Consider the following 20,970-nt stretch of genomic DNA (forward strand, 5'->3'; position numbering starts at 1 on the left):
AGAAAAGTCCCCCACAACCCCTTTTTCAACCAAACATAACGATGGTCATTGTGGCCAAACAGTTCTATTTTTATTTCATCAGACCAGAGGACATTTCTCCAAAAAGTACGATCTTTGTCCCCATGTGCAGTTGCAAACCGTAGTCTGGCTTTTTTATGGTGGTTTTGGAGCAGTGGCTTCTTCCTTGCTGAGTGGCCTTTCAGGTTATGTCGATATAGGACTCGTTTTACTGTGAATATAAATACTTTTGTACCTGTTTCCTCCAGCATCTTCAGAGACTCTTTGTTGTTCTGGGATTGATTTGCACTTTTCGCATCAAAGTATATTCATCTCTAGGAGACAGAATGCGTCTCCTTCCTGAGCGGTATGACGGCTGCATGGTCCCATGGTGTTTATACTTGCATACTATTGTTTGTACAGATTGCATACTATTGTTTGTACAGATGAATGTGGTACCTTCAGGCATTTGGAAATTGCTCCCAAGGATGAACCAGACTTGTGGAGGTCTTGGCTGATTTCTTTTGATTTTCCCATGATGTCAAGCGAAGAGGCACTGACTTTGAAAGTAGGCCTTGAAATACATCCACAGGTACACCTCCAATTGACTCAAATGATGTCAATTAGCCTATCAGAGGCTTCTAAAGCCATGACATAATTTTCTGGAATTTTCCAAACTGTTTAAAGGCACAGTCAACTTAGTGTATGTAAACTTCTGACTCACTGGAATTGTGATACAGTGAATTATAAGTGAAATAATCTGTCTGTAAACAATTGTTGGAAAAATTACTTGTGTCATGCACAAAGTAGATGTCCTAACCAACTTGACAAAACTATAGTTTGTTAACGAGAAATGTGTGGAGTGGTTGAAAAACAAGTTTTAATGACTCCAACCTAAGTGTATGTAAACTTCCGACTTCAACTGTATATGTACCTGTACATATACAGGTATATGTACCAACTACTTCGTACTCCTGCACATCGACTCGGTACTGGTACCCCGTGTATGTAGCCAAGTTATCATAACTGATTGTGTATTTGCTAAGCTTTTATTATTACATGTTTTACTTTTCTGTTATTTCTCTATTTTCTCTCGTTCAGCATTGTTGGGAAGGACCCGTATGTAAGCATTTCACTGTTAGTCTACACCTGTTGTTTACCAAGCATTTGAGTTGTCTTTCACAGATTTGGACACAGCTCCCTAGCAGAAAATCCAGTTGACAGACAGACAAAGACTCTTTACTCCAGACGGCTGCACGCCACGTCTAAGCCTTTTCAAAAAGAAAAAACAAAAGGAACTTCTCCCACATAGTATCCAGTTCCAGCTCATTCATTTGATTAAGGAGCAGACTATTTCTAATTTCAGAGAGGATAAAATAGAGCATCGGGGGAAAGAGGACTAGATTCTATATTATTTCCAGTGGTAAGCTGGCATTCAGCTCCTTGTGTTGTCTCCTCTGGTGCTCCAGACTTGCAACTCTCTCTTAGCCATGACCTAAACCCTGTTTACATAACTACAGCCTCACACAGATTGAGATCGTCGCCCATATTCACAAAGAGTCTCAAAGATCTAGGATCAGCTCTCCCCTCTTATTCATTATGAAATCAAGGGCAAAACTGATCCTAGATCAACGCTCCCGCTCTGGAACATTTTGTGAATATAAGCCTTAGTACTAAGCACTAGTATTAAGACTAAGGGGTTTAACCTGCATAGACAATAAGACTGTCCCCTTATTAACAGTCCCGACAAGGAGTTTAATGGAAGGCTGAAGGTACCTGGTCCCTTGACGCTGTTACAGAGGTTGTCAGTCAAGTCGTCCACTATGTCCAGCAGAAAGGAGAAGTCGGCCACGTTGTACATGTGGATCTCCTCCGGGTCAGAGGCGATGGACCTCAGCTCATTCTCGTCAGCGTTCTTCACACCTAGGAGGAGTCAACAAGGGACAACTGTCAAGTCAGCTATCCCGTCTTAGAGCAATTATTCTAGGGCAACTCGAGCATTCACACGCTACTTCAAGACGACAAAGATAACTGTCATTATTCAAGTTGAGATGGATACAAGGAGTGTCAGAATAGTCCAAATAGAACAAAGGGAAAACTTCCCAGTGAAGATGGCAGAGACTCACCGATGGCATACAACTCAATGCCCTGGTCACGCAGGTTCTGGGAGTTGGCAATGATGTCATCCTGAGACTTGCCATCAGTGACCAGCACTCCGATCTTACGAGCGTTGGGTCTCATGCCAACGTTCTCCTTGAAATTGTTCTGGAGGATGTAGTTCAAAGCCAAACCTGCAACCAAGACAGAAACATTTATTTATCACACTGATTATACGGTTTAATAATTTCTCTGAGGCCTTTCCAACAAGGCAGCTAAACAGAAAGCAGATTATTATAAAATACATTGTGAGCCTATTAGGAACAACAAAGTTTTATTTGCATAATGGAGCATACAATTGAGTTCAGTTCCCTTCACCCTCTGGCTGTCACACAAACAGCTCAGCTGCCAAGAATCAAAGCAGTGGCACAGTTTCCATTGTGAAGTTTACGAACTGGAACCTTTTTCAGTAGCCAATACAAGCATGAACATGATAGAGTTAACAGTATAAAACAGCAATGTCTGCATTAAGGTTATAGATGTAGATTAAGTACTGTACCAGTGAGTGTGTTGCCTCCTTTGTAGGGCAGGTTGGCTACAGCCTCCAACAGGGAAGCCCTGGTCCTGTGGGCATTCAGGTGCCACTCAGTCTTAGGGTCACCACTGTACTGGGCCAGACCTGGGAGAAACACACAGAGAGCCTCTGTCAGATCAGATGCCATGTAAATCTACACAACATTATAACTGCTATAATCTATAGCAGGGAGCAGGAATGCTCATATCCTGTGAGACCTTAGGCACACTGAGGTTCAACCTACCAATCTGGACCCTGTCAGGGCTGATGTCAAAGACTCCCACCATGCGAGAGATGAAGGAGCGGATGGTTTTGAAGTTCAGACGGCCGATACTCCAGGAGCCATCGATCAGCAGGACTATATCAGCCCGGGCTTTGGTCTTACACACCACATCTGAGAGGTCAGAGGTTACAGGTCAGAGACACAGAACAGAACAGTGATGGGTTCTAGTTATTATAATGCAGTTTCCGTTATATTACAGGTGAAGTTATGAGGGCAGACATGTCATGGAGATGGCTCAGAGGTGTTTAATAATGCATGGGTGTGAAGAGAGGTGAAGTAGTAGGAAAGAAAAGAGGTCCTTGACATTACATTGTTGACATTAATTCACAGTACATCACACACACTTCCCAAACAGAAAAAAACACATATTTCTCTTTACAAGCAAGCAGTAAAAAATCTTTCTATTCCATTTTTAGGGTTACAAGCTATTTTCATCATACACATTTCATTTCCAGGTGCCGATATAATTATTGTCTTCTTTTCTTCGAACAAGTTGAGACTGTTCTGTCCCTCTCTCTCTCTCTGTGTGTGTCCGAGGAGTGTTCTTCACTGGCCACTGCTCAGCCTCTCCCGGGGAACAACAAAAAGAAGCTCTCCTGACATGATCTACAAGGGTCTCCTTGGTGAGAGTTACTGTGCATTCCTCACTGGCACAGCTCTCACTGTTTTCCAGACACCTGTGGGATGAGAAGAAGGCCTCGTCCCCAGTCCGTTAAGACTGCAGATGCAGCAGCCGCACACAGACATTGTGCAATCTGCCACTGTCTGCAATTGAAAACAGGTTACATGATGTTTGATTTACAGACGAGTCTTTCCTTCCCCATGCGGCCCACAGATAAATAGATGTCCCGCGGAGTGTGACTGAACCGTGTGTCGTTCGGATTACAGGCTGTTTTAGTTAGCGACACAGTCATAACAAAGACAATTATCTAAGGCTATCGGGCGAGACTACAGGGGGAAGATTTATCGGCCACGGCAGAGGTTTGTCCTTTGACTGCAATATGCATTTCACCAAATAAAGAAATTCACATCCAGTCTCTGTTTATGGCACTGTAAATTCAATGTTTTGTTTACTCGTGCGTTACAGCACAAATGTATCTGTGACTCAAAGAACAGTTATCTATCATTTACAGGAATAAACACTTTGAATGTGGAAAAGGAGACACATTTCCATTACTGTCTGGTGTAAAATATCTTCAGTGTTGAGGGAGGCTGATGAACGGATTACTTCAGACCCAATCCCTCTCTCCTCACTCCCTTCTTAATCTCACTCCTCCAGGATTGGGGGACTGAATTGAGGAGTACTGGGTAAGGTGAAAGGTGGAAATGGGGTGTAGACGGGTTGTTCTGTCCCCTTTATTAAATTATATTATTGTGGGTGGGTGGCTGCCTGACTGACTGGCTGACTGGGTCTTGTCACTGTATCTGCTCCCTATTAGAGGAGGCCTTCCAGTCAGCTGAGTGTCAGACTGGCCTCTCTGGAGCCTTCCATCAAACACATAACATTTTCCTCCTTCTCTCTCTTTCCTCTCCTCTCCTGTCACTCACTGCCCTGCACCACGCCACGTGCTCACACCCGGTAGGTTGTAAAACACTGGTAATTGCAAACAGCTTCACCTTTCTTCAATTCTACTGCTCTTAGCTGCCACGGGATCCAGAAAAAGAAAAAGGAACCCAAAGTGATGAAAAAAGCGAGCAGCCAACAGATGGAACAGTCATTAAATCTGTTATTTGGTGAGACAATTAGCTTTGAGGAAAGGCATTTAGGGCAACTCATCTGTTTTTATGGGGAGAGGGATTAAAAATGTATACCCACACTTTGGCTATGGACGCAGGAGACACAACATATATACATATAAGGTCTTAAGTATCATGAGGGAGAATAATAAAACAATTTAAAAAAATCCTATAGGTCATTAGGGTTGTTGGGTTCTTTGAGGAAAATGTGTTATTTCGCCTTTGCCTCTAAAATGGATCACAGCTTTTTTATATATATATACGATTCCTGAATACAAATATTTACCTTAAGCATGACCCTTTACTTTTTAACATGGCTGCCATGCCCACGGTTGTTGATTGGCTGTGCATAAGATCAATCATTTCCAGTGTAGTCTCATGTGTCGTGCTGTGTTGCTGTTGCTGGCTATGATTATTCATGTCGGAGGGGTTTGAGAGTCGGCCTTACCTCCATCATATGGTGGTGGTTCAGGGGCATCAGAGAGAGTAGTCTTTTCCTCTCCATCCAACGGCTGGCTCTCTCCTCCCTCAAACATCCCAAACACACTCACTGTGTACTTGGTACCAGCCCTGTGAGACAAACTTAACAGTTACACTTCATTCATCTCAACAGGTTTGTCAGTTTGTCTGAGAGATATGACTGAGAGACTGACACAACAAATTGCTGAACTCATGAAAATGCGGCATGGCTCAAACGACAGTACCTGTGCAAAGTAATCCATTACATGTGACAAGTAATCCATTACATGTGACAGCCCATCTGATATACTTTACATTCCAGTCCAAGGATAAGCCTACCTGAGCTCCTCCAGAACCACAGTGTTGTCATAGGGTCCGACCAGCAGCTCTCCCAGGTCTATATCATTCCCAATGGGGTGGAAGGTGACCTTGTAGCCCTTGACCTCCCCTGGAGCGGGGTCCCAGGTCACTCTGAAACTGGTCCTAGCAGGCTCGGAGGTCTGCAAGTTTCTAGGGGCTTTGTACGGTGACACTGGAACAGAGAAAATTAAGATTTGATATAAACAGAAGAATATAAAGTGGAAGTAAAATGTGGCTAAACTATTACAATTACTAGTAACATCCTAGTACTTAGCTGCCTATTTGGAGATCCATTCTCTCCTGGGCTATCCTACTGCAAGCATCTGTTTCATGCAAGATTTCGTTGTTGATGATGATAAGTACTTGATATGAGTCTGCATAACCCTCCAGTGACTAACTACTGTACAAGACCCCCTAACCTAACGTAAACATCACAGAGCACAGTTCAGTTGTGGTTAATGATAAACCAACGTACGTGTGGTTCCTACTCCTTGCCTTGCTTTTCCTTCTCCCTGCTTGTACACAGGCAGCACTGTGATGTCGTAGGTGGTCATGGGTGTTAAGCGTCTCAAGATGGTGTTGGTGGTCCCAGCGGGCACCTTGGTGGCCAGCTGTCGCCCTCCCGACGCCGGCTTGTATGTCACCCGGTAGTTGACAACATTCCCGGGTGCAGGCTGCCATGTCACCTTCATGCTCTTCTCCGTCTCCTCGGAAACGACGACAACTTTTCCGGCTGCAGACACTGGGAGCACAAATGAAAGAAAATGAATGATTTATGGATTGATTTTGGTATCATGCTGCGAGTTTGAGCAGAAAGTAGAATTGGAATGCATGCCAAATTAATGCCGACATTTCAAAATGGTACGAAGCCATGGCTTCTTCTGGGCAATCTAAACATTGACACGGTTGGATACCTCCAAGGTTTTCACGGCGATATCTGTTCAGTTTCCATATGCTTGTGAACACAAATCCGTCCAAACATAGTTTTATTTCCCAGTCAAACCATACACTGACCAGACTCTGCTTTACTAGATTGTGTTGAGGTGGTGGGTTGTACCCACTGTGTGTTTTATCTTTCCATACTATGACCCCAGTGTGTTTTTGGTGCAGGAAGGACAAGTGTGAATTGCCAAAACCCCTAAACGAGCTCAGGAAAATATTCAGACAGCTAGACTTCAGAGAGAGTAGTTTTATGGACGGAAAAAAGAAGCCTGTCCAAGTTTTCACTGCGTGGTTTGATCCAAATGGACCTGTCCTGTTAGCGGAGACCGAGAGAGAGAGACAGAGAAAGGGCTGGTGGTTCTGGTGGAAGAACCCGCAGGGCTAGTGACCATAGATATAAACCATACGAGCCTCCAGAGGTGCCTCAAGGTTGTTTTCGGTGTAAATTGCACCTGTCCTGCTTTCCAGAATCAATAAACAAAACGATGGAGAGACACATTTTCCATTAGCACATTTTGTCTCGCTAACCTGCGGATGAATTCCCCAATCGGGGCGAGTTTCTGTCAATGTGCTTTTCTCATTTCAGTGGGTCGCTGTATTGTGAGGAGAGGGAAACACTGTCTACTCCTGTGTCTATCCGAATCCACAATCTCCCCTGATAACTTGCACAAGCATGCACCAACGCACGCAGTCACACACGTCACCCTGATTACAAAAGCATCTCGTTGGCTGTTCAGATGGATCAGGTGAATGCCAGCAGCATTGACGTTATCTCCAAGCTCAAAGAATGAGTCGGAAATGTCACCATATCTCACTTTTTCCACATCATGCGCCCAGGAATGGGCTGACGTTTCCTGCATAACTCTAAAGCCTGGGTCACTGCTTTCAACAGTCAGGGTGACAGGACTGAAGTTGTTTCATTTATTTTTTACCTTTTTTTATCTACTCCTGGATTATAAAGACTATGAAAGCTTGACGCTCATGGTGTATTTACGAAAATAAGGTCTGTTCATAAATCCAATCTCTTCAAGGGCTCAAACCATCTTGACACACTCTTTAATGTCATCAGACAAATATGACCCACTCTGGATCTCCTATTCATTCCAGGTGCTTTATATAGGCTCGTTCCAGTTATATAGATAGATTTTCTGAGGTCATGGGGTATTTTCATATCCTACATGTATATATTTTTTTCAGCTCTGTGGTAAACTGTGGACGAAAAACCCAGAAACCCATCTTCTCAGGCAGACAGAGAGGATGAGTGAAAGAGAAAGAGAGCAAGAGAGAGATTGGATGAGAGAAACAGACACAGAGAGACAGAGAGAGAGGGTTCCACAGTAAGTCTGAGTATGGTGGAAACATTAGGGAGGAGAAGTGACTTACCATCTGTGGTCTCAGCACCCACGAGTGGCTCCCCCTCTTTCCTGTCGTAGGTTGCGTAGACAGAGACCTGGTAGCGCGTCTCTGGAGTGAGCCCGTCCAGCACTGTGGCCGTTACATCTCCAGGGACTGACTTCTCCCCTGTCTCCTCCGTGTACAACGACTTCCACTTCAACCAGTAGGAGCGCACATTACCAAGCGCTGCCGTCCAGGAGACAGCGAAGCTGGTTTCCGTGACATCTTTGGTAACCAGGTCTTTAGGGGAGCCAAGGACTGTGAGGGGAAAAAGGACAGAGGAAGCTGGGAATCATCTCACATACCAGTGTTAGTACAGAGTCTCTATCAAATGGACCAAAACAGTTTGTGTTAGGTCTGCGAGTTGATATGGCAGTTTGTCTCACTCTGGATGCAGATAGTGTGGGCGAGTGTATTCTAGAGAGCAAGAGGAATTCGCTGGTATAGTGATAAACCACCAATGATTTATCTGTCTCCGTTTAACCCCTCAAGGTCTTTTGAAACAAGTGATTTACTTTGTTCATAATCAGAGGGATCGGAAAAAGCTCTGCAAAACCAATCACTGGATTCCAGCGCTCAGCTCAGAGTGTCTCGCTCACAGCACTTTCATTTTCCATCAAAACAGAAGAAACTTGATCCGATAAAGTGTGTTTGTTACAATTGCAGATGCAGAGAAAGAGAGAGAGAGAGAGAGAGAGCGCTGATCCAAATATGAGGAGTAATGAATTCAACAAGGAAATGAATGGAGAATTCCAGATTTTGGTGGGCCTGTCAATGATAATATTCTGTGGCCCCTCTAGATGCCAAGTCCCCTCCATCCAGGGAGCAGCGAGCTGCTGCCAAGCGCTGAGGAGAGAGACCACTGACTTTCCCGGCTGTGCTGCTGCACAAGAGGGACCGGATCACACGATAATGACTTCTGCAGACAATGACCCACTTTTCATCAGTACTCTGAGCACAGCACACTCACAGGGGCCAAACGCTGAAGCACATACATGCAACACATGGAATACAGACTGACACAGCTAGCTGCCTCCATTTTGAAGTAAGCTCAGTTGGAATTAGCAAAACATGCATTTGAAACCAACAATGTAAGCGAAACTTAGCTTTGTAAATGGACAATCTCTCCCAGCCTCTGTGCAATGACGAAAAGCATTGAAGAAGCATTGAAGAAGGAGCCATTAACAAAGGATGAGCTATTACACATTTTAATCATCACACTGGCAAATACGGTTGTCGGCATAATCCCCTAAATCTCGAAAAAGAAAAATAAGGAAACACATCTGACAAACATAATGGGTCTAGATCACTGAGACACAGAGTCTAATCTGTATACTTCACTAAGTGATGTATAGGAGTAGACCAGCCAGGGGCTTCCTGTAACCAAGGCATGTTTGTTGATGTAGCCAACCTTCAAATCGTCGGCCAAAAGCCGTGTTGGTTTGGGCTCGAATTGGATATGTGGATATATATCAATATGTGTCAAGATGATGAGTCAGGTGCCAGGAAAAGTACACTGTGTGTGCTGCCTGCTATGAGGCTGAGCCTTCATAAAAAGCTCACCCTATCAGCTCACATATGGACACAAACATCGCTCTTATCAATGTAACTTAACAGCATGCATTTACTGCATTCATACAGTACATGAGTTCTTTTCGAACAAACAGCATACAGGCAATGCTTATTATTGAGCCCACAGTCAAAGACGAAACACCACTGGAAATGGAGACTTCAATTTACAGATAAACAGTTTAGCCAAGTCTCATTTGACAACCGCTCTTTGGAGATGGTAAGTGCTATCCAGAATCCTTGTGACATCCCTACCCTAAACCCTACCGTTAGTCTAACTTTAACCATGACCCTTCCCTAACCTTAACCTTAACCCTTACCTTAACCATTTTAAATGTCAAATTCCAATGGGGTAGGGACGCCCCAAGGATGCTCGATAGCAAGGGCACTCTCCAGATGGCAAAGAGAATCCATCAAACTCACTGCACTTCTATTTACACTTCCCTCATTTAACTGCCCTAGAGCCTGGTCCACCAAGGCTATGTGTAGGGCCAGACCATGATGAAGACACATGGTTCACCTGCATGCAAGGGGCTCTGCCCTGCTCTGCCCTTTCGCCTCAAAGGACCTTCAGTCTGGAGGAAAAACAGCGTCTCCTGGCTCCGCTAAGTCACTGAGCCTGGCAAAGCACTACCCAGCCAGGAGCCCAGTTTCCAAAGGGATCGTCATGAAAGGAAATCAAAGCAAACCGTTTTGAATTAACCTGGTTTCACGCCACACTCTGTGGCCCATTAAATGCTTACTACTGAAAAGCTCAGCTCTTATGCCCACGAACAAACATTCACTCAAAATGAACCTTGCAAACATTGCATATGATTGTCTACAGCCACTTGCACACGACCTAGCTAGCTATACCTGTATGACAGCAGTTTGTGGTTTGTATAGTGTAATGATATGTACACCAAACTGCACTTTTAGAGTTTTATCGAAAACATATTTTTGTCCCATGACCCAAAATAGAAGTAGAAGTATGGCTTGGTGTCAGTGGCGTGGGTTATCTCTGGTCTTTCTCTCTTCATGCTCTTTGGCCTCTCCCCGGACTGGGAGGAAGTGGACAGACAGCCAGTTCTCTGCTGGAGGAACCAGCCAGCACTCAACTGCTCACAGCTTTGAAGTAGCTGCTAAGTAACACCTAACACATGTTGGGAAAGACTTCCTGCTTTAATACATACAAGGATCACATTTAAAATATGAATCCCAGACATTTAACTCAGGCCCCCCCTTCTCTGATTCAGTTAATGAAGCCAATCTTTAGTGGTCAGGAATCAGGATGTGGTTGGCTGAACATACAAGATAGATTGGCCACAGGCTGCCACAGGGTGCACTATTGTCTCCAATAGCCAGTTAGGTTACCTCACACAGTGAGTACCTGGAAGCCAGTGGCACCGTAAACAATGAGATCAATGTTGGCCTGTTGTCCCGACGTCAAGCTGTGCTGCTGTAACCAGACCCATGCTTTGTCATGGAGCACAGAAAGGAGCCCAGACAAAGGTTCTACTCCGGTGGGACGCCAGGTCTGATGAGTCAGCAAATCTGACCATGTCATGGAAACTGAGCATCTGACTTCTGACCATGTCATGGAAACTGAGCATCTGACTTCTGACCATGTCATGGAAACTGAGCATCTGACTTCTGACCATGTCATGGAAACTGAGCATCTGACTTCTGACCATGTCATGGAAACTGAGCATCTGACTTCTGACCATGTCATGGAAACTGAGCATCTGACTTCTGACCATGTCATGGAAACTGAGCATCTGACCATGTCATGACCATGACTTCTGACCATGTCATGGAAACTGAGCATCTGACTTCTGACCATGTCATCAACTGAGCATCTGACTTCTGACCATGTCATGGAAACTGAGCATCTGACTTCTGACCATGTCATGGAAACTGAGCATCTGACTTCTGACCATGTCATGGAAACTGAGCATCTGACTTCTGACCATGCTCTGGCTGGAGGTCCAGATATGGACAAAGAGGTCAGCTTGATTGTCAAAGAGAAGGGAGCCCCAGGCAAAATAGTTTAATTTAAATATGCGCCGAATACAACATGTAGGATACAGTAAAATGCTTATTTACAAGGCCATTATCAACAGTGCAGAGTTTAAAAAAATAAGACACAAATTTGCTAAAAAAAAGAGGAAATATTAACACAATAACGAGGCTATATATAAGGAGTACCAGTACTGTGTGTGTGTGTGTGTGTGTGTGTGTGTGTGTGTGTGTGTGTGTGTGTGTGTGTGTGTGTGTGTGTGTGTGTGTGTGTGTGTGTGTGTGTGTGTGTGTGTGTGTGTGTGTGTGTGTGGAGTCTAGTGGATCTGAATAGGGGTCAATGTAAAAAGTCTGGCTAGCCATTTGATGGACTATTCAGTAGTCTTATGGCTTGGGGTATTAGCTGTTCAGGTGCCTTTCGGTGTCAGACGTGGCGCTCAGATACTGCTTGCTTTGCGGTAGCAGAAGGAACGGATTATGATTTGGGTGGCTGGAGTCTTTGACCATTTTTAGGAGACTTTCTCTGACATTGCCTGGTATAGAGGTACTGGATGGCAGGGAGTTTTGCCCCAGTGATGTACTGGGCCATACGCACTACCCTCTGTAGAGCCTTGCACTTTGATGCCGAGCAGTTGCCATATCAAGCGATGATGCAGTCAGTCAAGATGCTCTCAATGGTGCAGCTGTTGAACTTTTTGAGGATCTGAGGGCCCAGGCCAAATATTTTCAGCCTCCTGAGGGGAAGAGGAGTTGTCGTGCCCTATTAACGTCTGTGCTGGTGTGTTTGGACCATGATAGGTCCTTATTGATGTGGACACTGAGGAACTTGAACCTCTCGACCCACTCCACTACAGCACATCAATGTGAATGGGGGGTGTTCGGCCCTCCATCTCCTGATGTCCATGATTAGCTCCTTTATCTTGCCCACATTGAGGGACAGGTTTTTGTCCTTGCACCACACTGCCATGTCTCTGACCTCTTCCCTATAGGTTGTCTCATCCTAGTCTGTGATTAGGACTACCACCGTCGGCAAACTTAATGATGGTGTTGGAGTTGTGCGCGGCCACGCAGTCGTGGGTGAACAGGGAGTACAGGAGGATACTGAGCACACACCCCTAATGGGCTCCAATGTTGAGGGTCAGGAAGTCCAAGATCCAGTTGCAGAGGGAGGTGTTCTGTGTCAGGATACTTAGCTTAGTGATGAGCTTGGAGGGCACTATGGTGTTGAACGATGAGCTGTAGTCAATTAACAGCATTCTTACTTAGGCGCTCCCTTTGTCCAGGTGGGAAAGGACAGTATGGAGTGCAATTGAGAGTGCATAATCTGTGGATATGTTGGGGCGGTATGCGAATTGGAGTGGGTCCAGGGTTTCTGGGATGATGGTGTTGATGTGAGCCATGACCAGCATTTCAAAGCATTTCATAGCTACAGATGTGAGTGCTATGGGGGCGGTAGTCATTTAGACAGGTAACCTTGGCGTTCTTAGGCACAGGTACTATGATGGTTTGCTTGAAACAAGTATGTATTACAGAATGGGTCAGCAAGAGGTTGAAAATGTCAGTGAAGACACTTATCAGCTGGTCAGTGCATGCTCTGAGTACGCATCCTGGTAATTCGTCTGGCCCTGTAGCCTTGTTAATGTCAACCTGTTTAAAGGTCTTACTCACATCGGCTACGGAGAGCATGATAATAAAGTCGTCCAGAACAGCTGGTGCTCTCGCGAAGCAAGCAAAGAAGGCATTTAGCTTGTCGAGTAGGCTCGCATCACTGGGCAGCTCTCGGCAGGGTATCCCTTTGTAATTCGTGATAATTTGCAATCCCTGCCACATCTGACGAGAGTCAGAGCCAGTGTAGTAGGATTCGATCTTAGTCCTGTACTGACACTTTACCTGTTTGGTGGTTCGTCCGAGCACGTAGCGGGATTTCTTATATGCGTCCAGATTAGTGTCTTGCTCCCTGAAAGTGGCAGCTCTAGCCTTTAGCTCAGTGCGGATGTTGCCTGTAATCTATGGCTTCTGGTTGGGATATGTATGTATGGTCGCTGTGTGGACAGCATTGTCGATTGACTTATTCATGAAGCCGCTGACTGATGTAGGAAACTCCTCAATGCCATAGGAGGATTCCCGTAACAAATTCCAGTCTGTGCTAGAGAAACAGTCCTGTAGCTTAGCATCTGCTTCATTGGACCATAACCGTATTGAGTGCGTCACTGGTATTTTTCTGTTGAGTTTTTGCTTGTAAGCCGGAATCAGGAGGATAGAGTTATTGTCTGATTTGCCAAATGGCGGCCGGGGGAGAGCTTTGAATGCGCCTTTACGTGTGGAGAAAAGCTATAAACAGTTATATCAATAAATAAACACAAAATACAGATGAAAACTCTCTTGGTAAATAGTGTGGTCTACAGCTTATCATGAGGTGTTCTATCTCAGGCGAGCAGAACCTTGAGACTTCCTTAATATTACAGAACACGCTACAGCTGTTGTTAATAAAGAGACACACACCACCCCTGATCTTACCGTTCTCTGCCTTTCTGTCCTGCCGATGCGTAGAAAACAGCTAGATTTATATTGTTCATTTAAATTGTCCTTGTTCAGCCATGATGCCAAAAAGCAATTGTATATTACAGTTCTTAATGTCGCATTGATAGGATAGTCTCGAATGGAGCTTGTCCAGTTTATTTTCCAGCGTTTGCACATTCACCAATAGTACAGAGGATAGAGGCGATTTATTCATTCATCGCCGTAATCTCATCAGAGTGCAAGCGCGCCGGCCTCTATATTGCAATCCCGACAAGAGTCAGGGATTAGGGACTAGTCCAGCAAAATCAATGTATTTCGCCTCCGACTCATTGAAGTAGAAATCCTTGTTAGTGATAGCTGTTTCCGATGTCCAGAAGCTCTTTTCGGTTATAGGAAAAGTTGGCGGAAACATTACATACAAAAAAAGGAACGATCAGCGCAAAAAAAAAATACACAAAACAGTACAATTGGTCAGGAGCTCGTAAAATGGCTGCCATTCCCTCCGCCGCCATTCTACCATGAAGAAAGAATGAATCTGAAGCATTCAGCTTATGAACTGAAAATAGCTACATACTACTCCATAGCGGACACCTCTCCATTGTTCTCCAGAGTGGGATAAGGCCTCTGATATTCCCTGATGCAGAAGCCATGTGGTCTACTATTAATGTTGTCATAAGTGACATTTAGGTAGGAGGCAACATCAAGAGACAATGACTCCACTCTTTGGTTATGGTGAATGACTAATCTTTGCTGTGTTGGGGGGCTCAAACTGAAACCATTTGGCATCTTCCACTTTAAAGCAGGAAACAGCAGTTGAAACAATTACAAAGTGCACTGTTTTGGTAAAAAGCTCAGGGATGGGTCTGGCGAAATGTAAAAACTCTCCAATTCATAGATGCAAGGACCATAGATGCAAGGACTGACAATCCATGATATCAAAATGATAGTTTTAATCATGTTTTGAGGCTATACAGTTTATATTTTGGGTTATGATGGGGTGTGATAGTTGAACTAAGCTCATGAGGCATTTACAAGTTATATTCTTCAAGAATCAATGGGTACATATCATAAATGTACAGTATATGTCAAAAAATTGATGTAGCAACTGCAGATTGCCAATTTCAAGGAAAAAGGGCTGGAACAATATTCCTCTCTACAGGCATAATGCTGACCCCCAAACCTAACTAAAGCAAAGCACATACAGCCTCCTGTCTGCTTGACCTCAGCCCTAGTTGGTCCTCCCCTCCCCTCCCCAGACCCCAGTCCTCCTAGTTGTGTCCCCACTCTCCAGACCCCAGTCCTCCTAGTTGTGTCTCCACTCCCCAGACCCCAGTCCTCCTAGTTGTCTCCACTCCCCAGACCCCAGTCCTCCTAGTTGTCTCCACTCCCCAGACCCCAGTCCTCCTAGCTGTTTCTCCCCTCCCCAGAACCCAGTCCTCCTAGTTGGTTCTCCCCTCCCCAGACCCCAGTCTTCCTAGTTTGTTCTCCCCTCCCCAGAACCCAGTCCTCCTAGTTGTGTCTCCACTCCCCAGAACCCAGTCCTCCTAGTTGCGTCTCCACTCCCCAGACCCCAGTCCTCCTAGTTGTGTCTCCACTCCCCAGACCCCAGTCCTCCTAGTTGTGTCTCCACTCCCCAGACCCCAGTCCTCCTAGTTGTGTCTCCACTCCCCAGAACCCAGTCCTCCTAGTTGTGTCTCCACTCCCCAGACCCCAGTCCTCCTAGTTGTGTCTCCACTCCCCAGAACCCAGTCCTCCTAGTTGTGTCTCCACTCCCCAGAACCCAGTCTTCCTATTTGTGTCTCCACTCCACAGACCCCAGTCCTCCTAGTTGTGTCTCCACTCCCCAGAACCCAGTCCTCCTAGTTGTGTCTCCACTCCCCAGAACCCAGTCTTCCTATTTGTGTCTCCACTCCACAGACCCCAGTCCTCCTAGTTGTCTCCACTCCCCAGACCCCAGTCCTCCTAGTTGTGTCTCCACTCCCCAGAACCCAGTCCTCCTAGTTGTTCCTCCCCTTCCCAGACCCCAGTCCTCCTAGTTGGTTCTCCCCTTCCCAGACTCCAGTCCCCTTAGTTGGCCATCCCCTCCCCTCTCATCCTTCTAGTTGGGCCTCCCATCCTCAGAGCTTTCTCTTCTAGAACACCCTGATCAAAGACGTTCCGGGACAGAACTCTACTAATGTCATAAAGCTGTCCAGAGACCTATGATTGGGCTGCCACGAGCAGAACGGATTGTGGGGGATGTGTCTGTTCTGGCGTGTGGGATAGAGTGGTCTTTGTTATTGTTGGGCTCCCAAGCAACCAGACCAGCGTGACCCATAACCTCCTGCTGCTCTGGCCTGAATGGCTGCCTACTGAAACACCTATATCACTAATAGATGTCCCACACACTAACTCACTGCATGTCAGTCCTGAACAACCTTCTAACACTATCCATCAGTGTTAGAAAGAGGGGTGTAGTCTACAATGGATTTGGTACATTTTGGCTAACATTCTTGAAGACATAGGTTTAAGTATGCATCAAGGTCTATGGTTGAGGATCCCAGTTAGCAGAGTAAGCCATCTCTGATCAGCAGCATTGCTATTCCAAATGGTTTACAAAATCATTGAATGAAAATACCACAGAAATATATATTTTGGCAAAACGAAAACTTGATTGCCGACATGGAAAACATTTTGGGACTGTATCGGACTAATGAAACAAATAACAAAAGATTTGAGTGGTATTTTCCTTTAAAGTGATATTGAATGTGTCACATAAAATAATCTCAAATAACCCATATGTCCCTAGAGTGTGTAAAACTGCATGAGCTCGTCTAGCATGGCATGTGTTGGCTGTACTCAGGAGTGTTTTAGGTTTACGAAAGTACCCCCATTTCCAGCTCTCCCTGCTTCATGGGCAATAAAGCAGAGCTGACCTACAGTGTGTCTGTGTCACAGGAATGACATAAAGTTAAATATTCCAGCACTTACAGAGTTTCCCTTAACACTCAGTCAGAGAAGAGGTATCCTGAGATATCTGGGAAGGATTTCTAGGGCAGTATGATTTTCTAGGCTGACATCCTACACCATGCCCTCCCTCCCTCCCTCCCTCCCTCCCTCCCTCCCTCCCTCCCTCCCTCCCTCCCTCCCTCCCTCCCTCCCTCCCTCCCTCCCTCCCTCCCTCCCTCCCTCCCTCCCTCCCTCCCTCCCTCCCTATCTATCTATCTATCTATCTATCTATCTATCTCCCTCTCTCTCTCTGAAATACAACCCCTTCAAAGCAGCCAAAGAGCAGACAGTTATAACAAACATAAGAGTTGTACCTTCTAGGGTGGTGCCTGTACCCAGGAGTGGGTCTCCCAGCCCAGAGGTGTAGCGGGCGCTGACAAACAGCTCATATTCAGTAGCAGGCTGGAGGTTCTTCAGCAGAGCCACGGTGGTGTCTCCTTTCACAGCTATCTCCTTCCTCTCCCCGGTGCCATCGGCTGGTTTGAAGGCCACGCGGTACTGGAGGACATTCCCAGGAGCGGCCCTCCATGACACCTTCATGCTAGACATGGTCTCGTTGAAGACACGGAGATCACGGGGAGAACCACGGACTGAGAGAGAAAGGACAAACATGTATGTGCAGTATAAACTGCATTAGCTATAGGTAAGGAATTGAAATGTTAGCAGCCACGCTGGTTAACTGACTGACCTTCCTTGGTGGTTCCGTCAACCTGCATCTCGTCTCCCAGGCCGGAGGTGTACTCTGCAGACACAGACACATGGTAGGTGGTGATGGGGAACAGCTCCTGGAGCACGATACTGGTGTCAGGTCCGTTGGTCTGGGCCTCTAGAACCTCTCCTCCCCCTGTCATGGGGATGTAGGACAGCCGGTACCTCACCACGGGCCCTGGCGCCGCCAGCCACGACACCCGGAAACTGTCCGTGGTCTCCTCAGACACACTCAGGCCCTGCACCGTCCCTCGTTCTAGAAAGAAGAATGTTTAGGTTTTGTTTAGCAGTGGCTTGTCAATGTAATTTGTAAGGACAAAGACTCCACACCCAGCCTTCTGTGTAAACTATTGAACTTGTGAGAAACATAAACTTGTGAGAAACAGCAAAAGCACTATAACATATATACTCTTATAAAAAAAGGGTTCCAAAAAGGTTTTTTGGCTGTCCCCATAGGATAACCCTTTTTGGTTCCAGGTTAAAACCCTTTTTCGTTCCAGGTAAAAACCCTTTTGGATTCTACATGGGACCCAAAAATGGTTTTACTTGAAACCAAATGGGTTCTAAACCTGAACCAACAAGAGTTCTTCAAAGGTTTCTCTTATGGGTACAGCAGAATAAATATTTGAGGTTCTAGATAGCACCTTTTTTTCTAAGAGTGTACTGTATCTCTTCACTTGATTATGCTGTGAAACCCCTGAATGTGTATGGTTTTAACCCCTTACCTTCCAAAGTGGTCTCCTCCCCTGACAGAGGGAAACTGTCTCCTTTGTCATACTGGGCAAACACGTTGACCTCGTAGGTGGTGAAGGGGGTGAGGTGTGGCAGGATGGCGCTGGTGGTGTCGGCTGGCACAGCCAGGGAGATGTAGTCCCCAGCGATGTCCTCTGCCTTACGGAAACGCACCAAGTAGGACATGACGTTGGTGGAATCAGTTGTCCAGGTGACACGGAAGCTTCTGGATGTCACCTCAGAGAACTCCAGGTCCCTGGGTGCAATCAGACCTGACGAGAGGGATAAAACACAATTAAGTCACTGGTTTGTGTTTTGTCCTCATAGGAAATGTAATCGTTAGGGCTTTTGATAATGCTAAGCAGAGGTGTCTATCTTGTTCATTCAGAAAAGCTGGAATGGAACCAATGAGTTTAACTCATTCAACACCATTCACAGATCCATATTTGACCATTTATCTTCCATGAGTGTCTTGGTCATAGGAAACACTCCTCATACTGAATGCTAGCATTATGCATTAAGCTGACAAGATTACAACAAATTCATATTAAAACCCCAGGACATTGCCAATGGCCAATTGTTTTGTGTTCTTGGAAAAGGGGGATCATTACTGATGATAAGTGTAGCAGATAAACTGATGTCCTTCTACTGTGGTGTTGAAAACTGTCTAAAGTCCTGTTGACTTTCAGAGACGGATTGGAAGGACATTTAGGTCAGAATAACAGAGGGTCTCCAGTCTGTTGCTATAGTGTTTAAAAACAGTAAATGATAACAAATGGTTCAACGAGCTCCCCTGAGATGCAGGCATATGGTTTTGTGATATTTTGAAGGCAGCATGCCCAGTCAGGGAGAGATAAAACAATCAGGGTTCTCCCCGAAAAATGCAAGAAGGGCACTACGCTGACCTGCTGCACCACAATGTAAAAAAATAATAAAAGTACTATATATTTTTATTTGTTATCATTTAAGGCAAGGCACCACACACTAATTGAGTATTTATTTGCTCTAGATTGCAGCAAATGGCAGTTCCAGGTGTTCTCAGCAGCACCACCTTGTTAAACAATCCTGGGGAGAACCCTGACAATGAATACCTCGCTTGTGTTTGCCTGACCAGAAGCCAGCTGGGGAGACAGAAACAGACCAAGGCAAGGGTAATAATAGATTCAGATTATTACTCAGCCTTTTGTGTCGTGGAGATGTAGTTACATTATGATATCACTATTGCAGTGGCACAGTTCTGACCTGCTTTACCGCAGCACAAATAACTGATTACAATGGACTATACAGAGTTCGAGGTCACTTAGAGGCTGCCACTATAGTAACCCGCATGTATGGTTATGTAGCTATAGTTACAGGTACAGTACAGCCCAGCGTAAGCATGCTAAACTTCAAACAGGGGTATGTGTAATGAGTAGGGCTAGGAGTTTTTGTTGACCACATGACCAGAGAAGGAAAACCCCCAGCCCTTTGTTATAACGGTATGGGCATTTAATACTGAGACTGAATTTCCACTTTAAAATGTATGTCAAACAAATTATTCTTAAACAAACCATACAACTCTATGCACAAGGACTACCATTAACAATGTCCACTGAAAATGTTACAAAAACACGTTTACTTGAAGAACACGGCTGATGCTAAGTTTGGTAACATAATTACAGTTTGTACTGTTTGTGCTGTTTGTGCTGTCATTCTGCTACCAAACTTTGCATCTGCAGTGATCTTCAAGTAAATGTGTTTTTGCACAATTATCAGTGGAAATTGTTAAAAGTAGTCATTGTGCATGGTTTCTTTAACTTTACAATCATTGGCTTTTGTTAGACATACATTTTTTTTTTGTAACATAAAGTGAAAATTCTGAGTCTCAGCATTGTTCTGTTACCATGGAAATGTTAAATGGCTACTCACTCCTCTTCTTGATGTTTAGGAGCTCTTGTTCGATCCTCAGGCAGATGGACTGGGTGAGCTCCTTGGAGATCCTCTGGAAAGCATCAAAGTCCTCCACAGTGTATACGTGGGTCGCTGCTGGGGCGTTAGCAATGGCTTCCAGCTCTGACCTTACAGCGTCCTTCACCCCCACAGCAAAGATCTCCACATCTATATTCCTTAGGTTGGTGGCCGCGTCCTTGAAGGAGTCCGAGGACTTCCCGTCTGTGATGAGGACCATGACACGTGGGACGCTGGTTCGAGCGCCTCTGGTGGAGATAAAGATCTTCTCCCTGACGTAGTTCATGGCCTTGCCCGTGTTGGTGGAGCCTCCGCGGTAAGGGAACGTCCGGACAGCCTTGACCACTGAAGCAATGTCATTATAGGTGTTCAGGGCGAACTCAGTGTGGGGGTCCCTGCTGTACTGGACCAAGCTGAGCCGGATCTTGTCAAGCCCGACGTTGAAGGAGTTGACCAGGACCTCCAGGAAAGCTCTGACTTTGGCAAAGTTTTGTAATCCGATACTGTAGGAACCATCGACCAGCAAGACCACATCAGCTTGTACGTCCACTCCAAGAGAACATTCTGGGGTGGAAAATACATTAGATGTCATCTCTATATGGTCTACATTATGAAATAGGTTGTTCTTTTACATAGCAACTAAGTAAACTTTCAGTGAGTTAGT

The 20,970-nt window shown here is 45.3% G+C and overlaps 1 protein-coding gene across 3 annotated transcripts in view; it reads right to left on the reverse strand.

The window, feature by feature from the left end:
* The window catches only part of LOC135508352 (collagen alpha-1(XII) chain-like), a 91,768-nt gene that overhangs the window by 59,341 nt on the left and 11,457 nt on the right, over window positions 1-20,970 (reverse strand). For 2 of the 3 annotated variants that reach the window (XM_064928475.1, XM_064928476.1), the window contains exons 10-21: window positions 20,268-20,870; window positions 18,353-18,631; window positions 17,608-17,883; window positions 17,234-17,509; window positions 7,833-8,102; window positions 5,983-6,249; window positions 5,487-5,679; window positions 5,137-5,258; window positions 2,913-3,062; window positions 2,654-2,773; window positions 2,124-2,288; window positions 1,774-1,920 (exon numbers count right to left, since the gene is read on the reverse strand). In XM_064928475.1, coding sequence (XP_064784547.1) covers window positions 1,774-1,920; window positions 2,124-2,288; window positions 2,654-2,773; window positions 2,913-3,062; window positions 5,137-5,258; window positions 5,487-5,679; window positions 5,983-6,249; window positions 7,833-8,102; window positions 17,234-17,509; window positions 17,608-17,883; window positions 18,353-18,631; window positions 20,268-20,870 — 2,868 coding nt within the window. The remainder of the gene's footprint in view (window positions 1-1,773; window positions 1,921-2,123; window positions 2,289-2,653; window positions 2,774-2,912; window positions 3,063-5,136; window positions 5,259-5,486; window positions 5,680-5,982; window positions 6,250-7,832; window positions 8,103-17,233; window positions 17,510-17,607; window positions 17,884-18,352; window positions 18,632-20,267; window positions 20,871-20,970) is intronic. The other variant, XM_064928477.1, reaches the window with a different exon arrangement.

The sequence above is a fragment of the Oncorhynchus masou genome, chromosome 21 (genome assembly GCF_036934945.1).
Source record: "Oncorhynchus masou masou isolate Uvic2021 chromosome 21, UVic_Omas_1.1, whole genome shotgun sequence".
In the NCBI taxonomy this organism is placed as follows: Eukaryota; Metazoa; Chordata; class Actinopteri; order Salmoniformes; family Salmonidae; genus Oncorhynchus; species Oncorhynchus masou.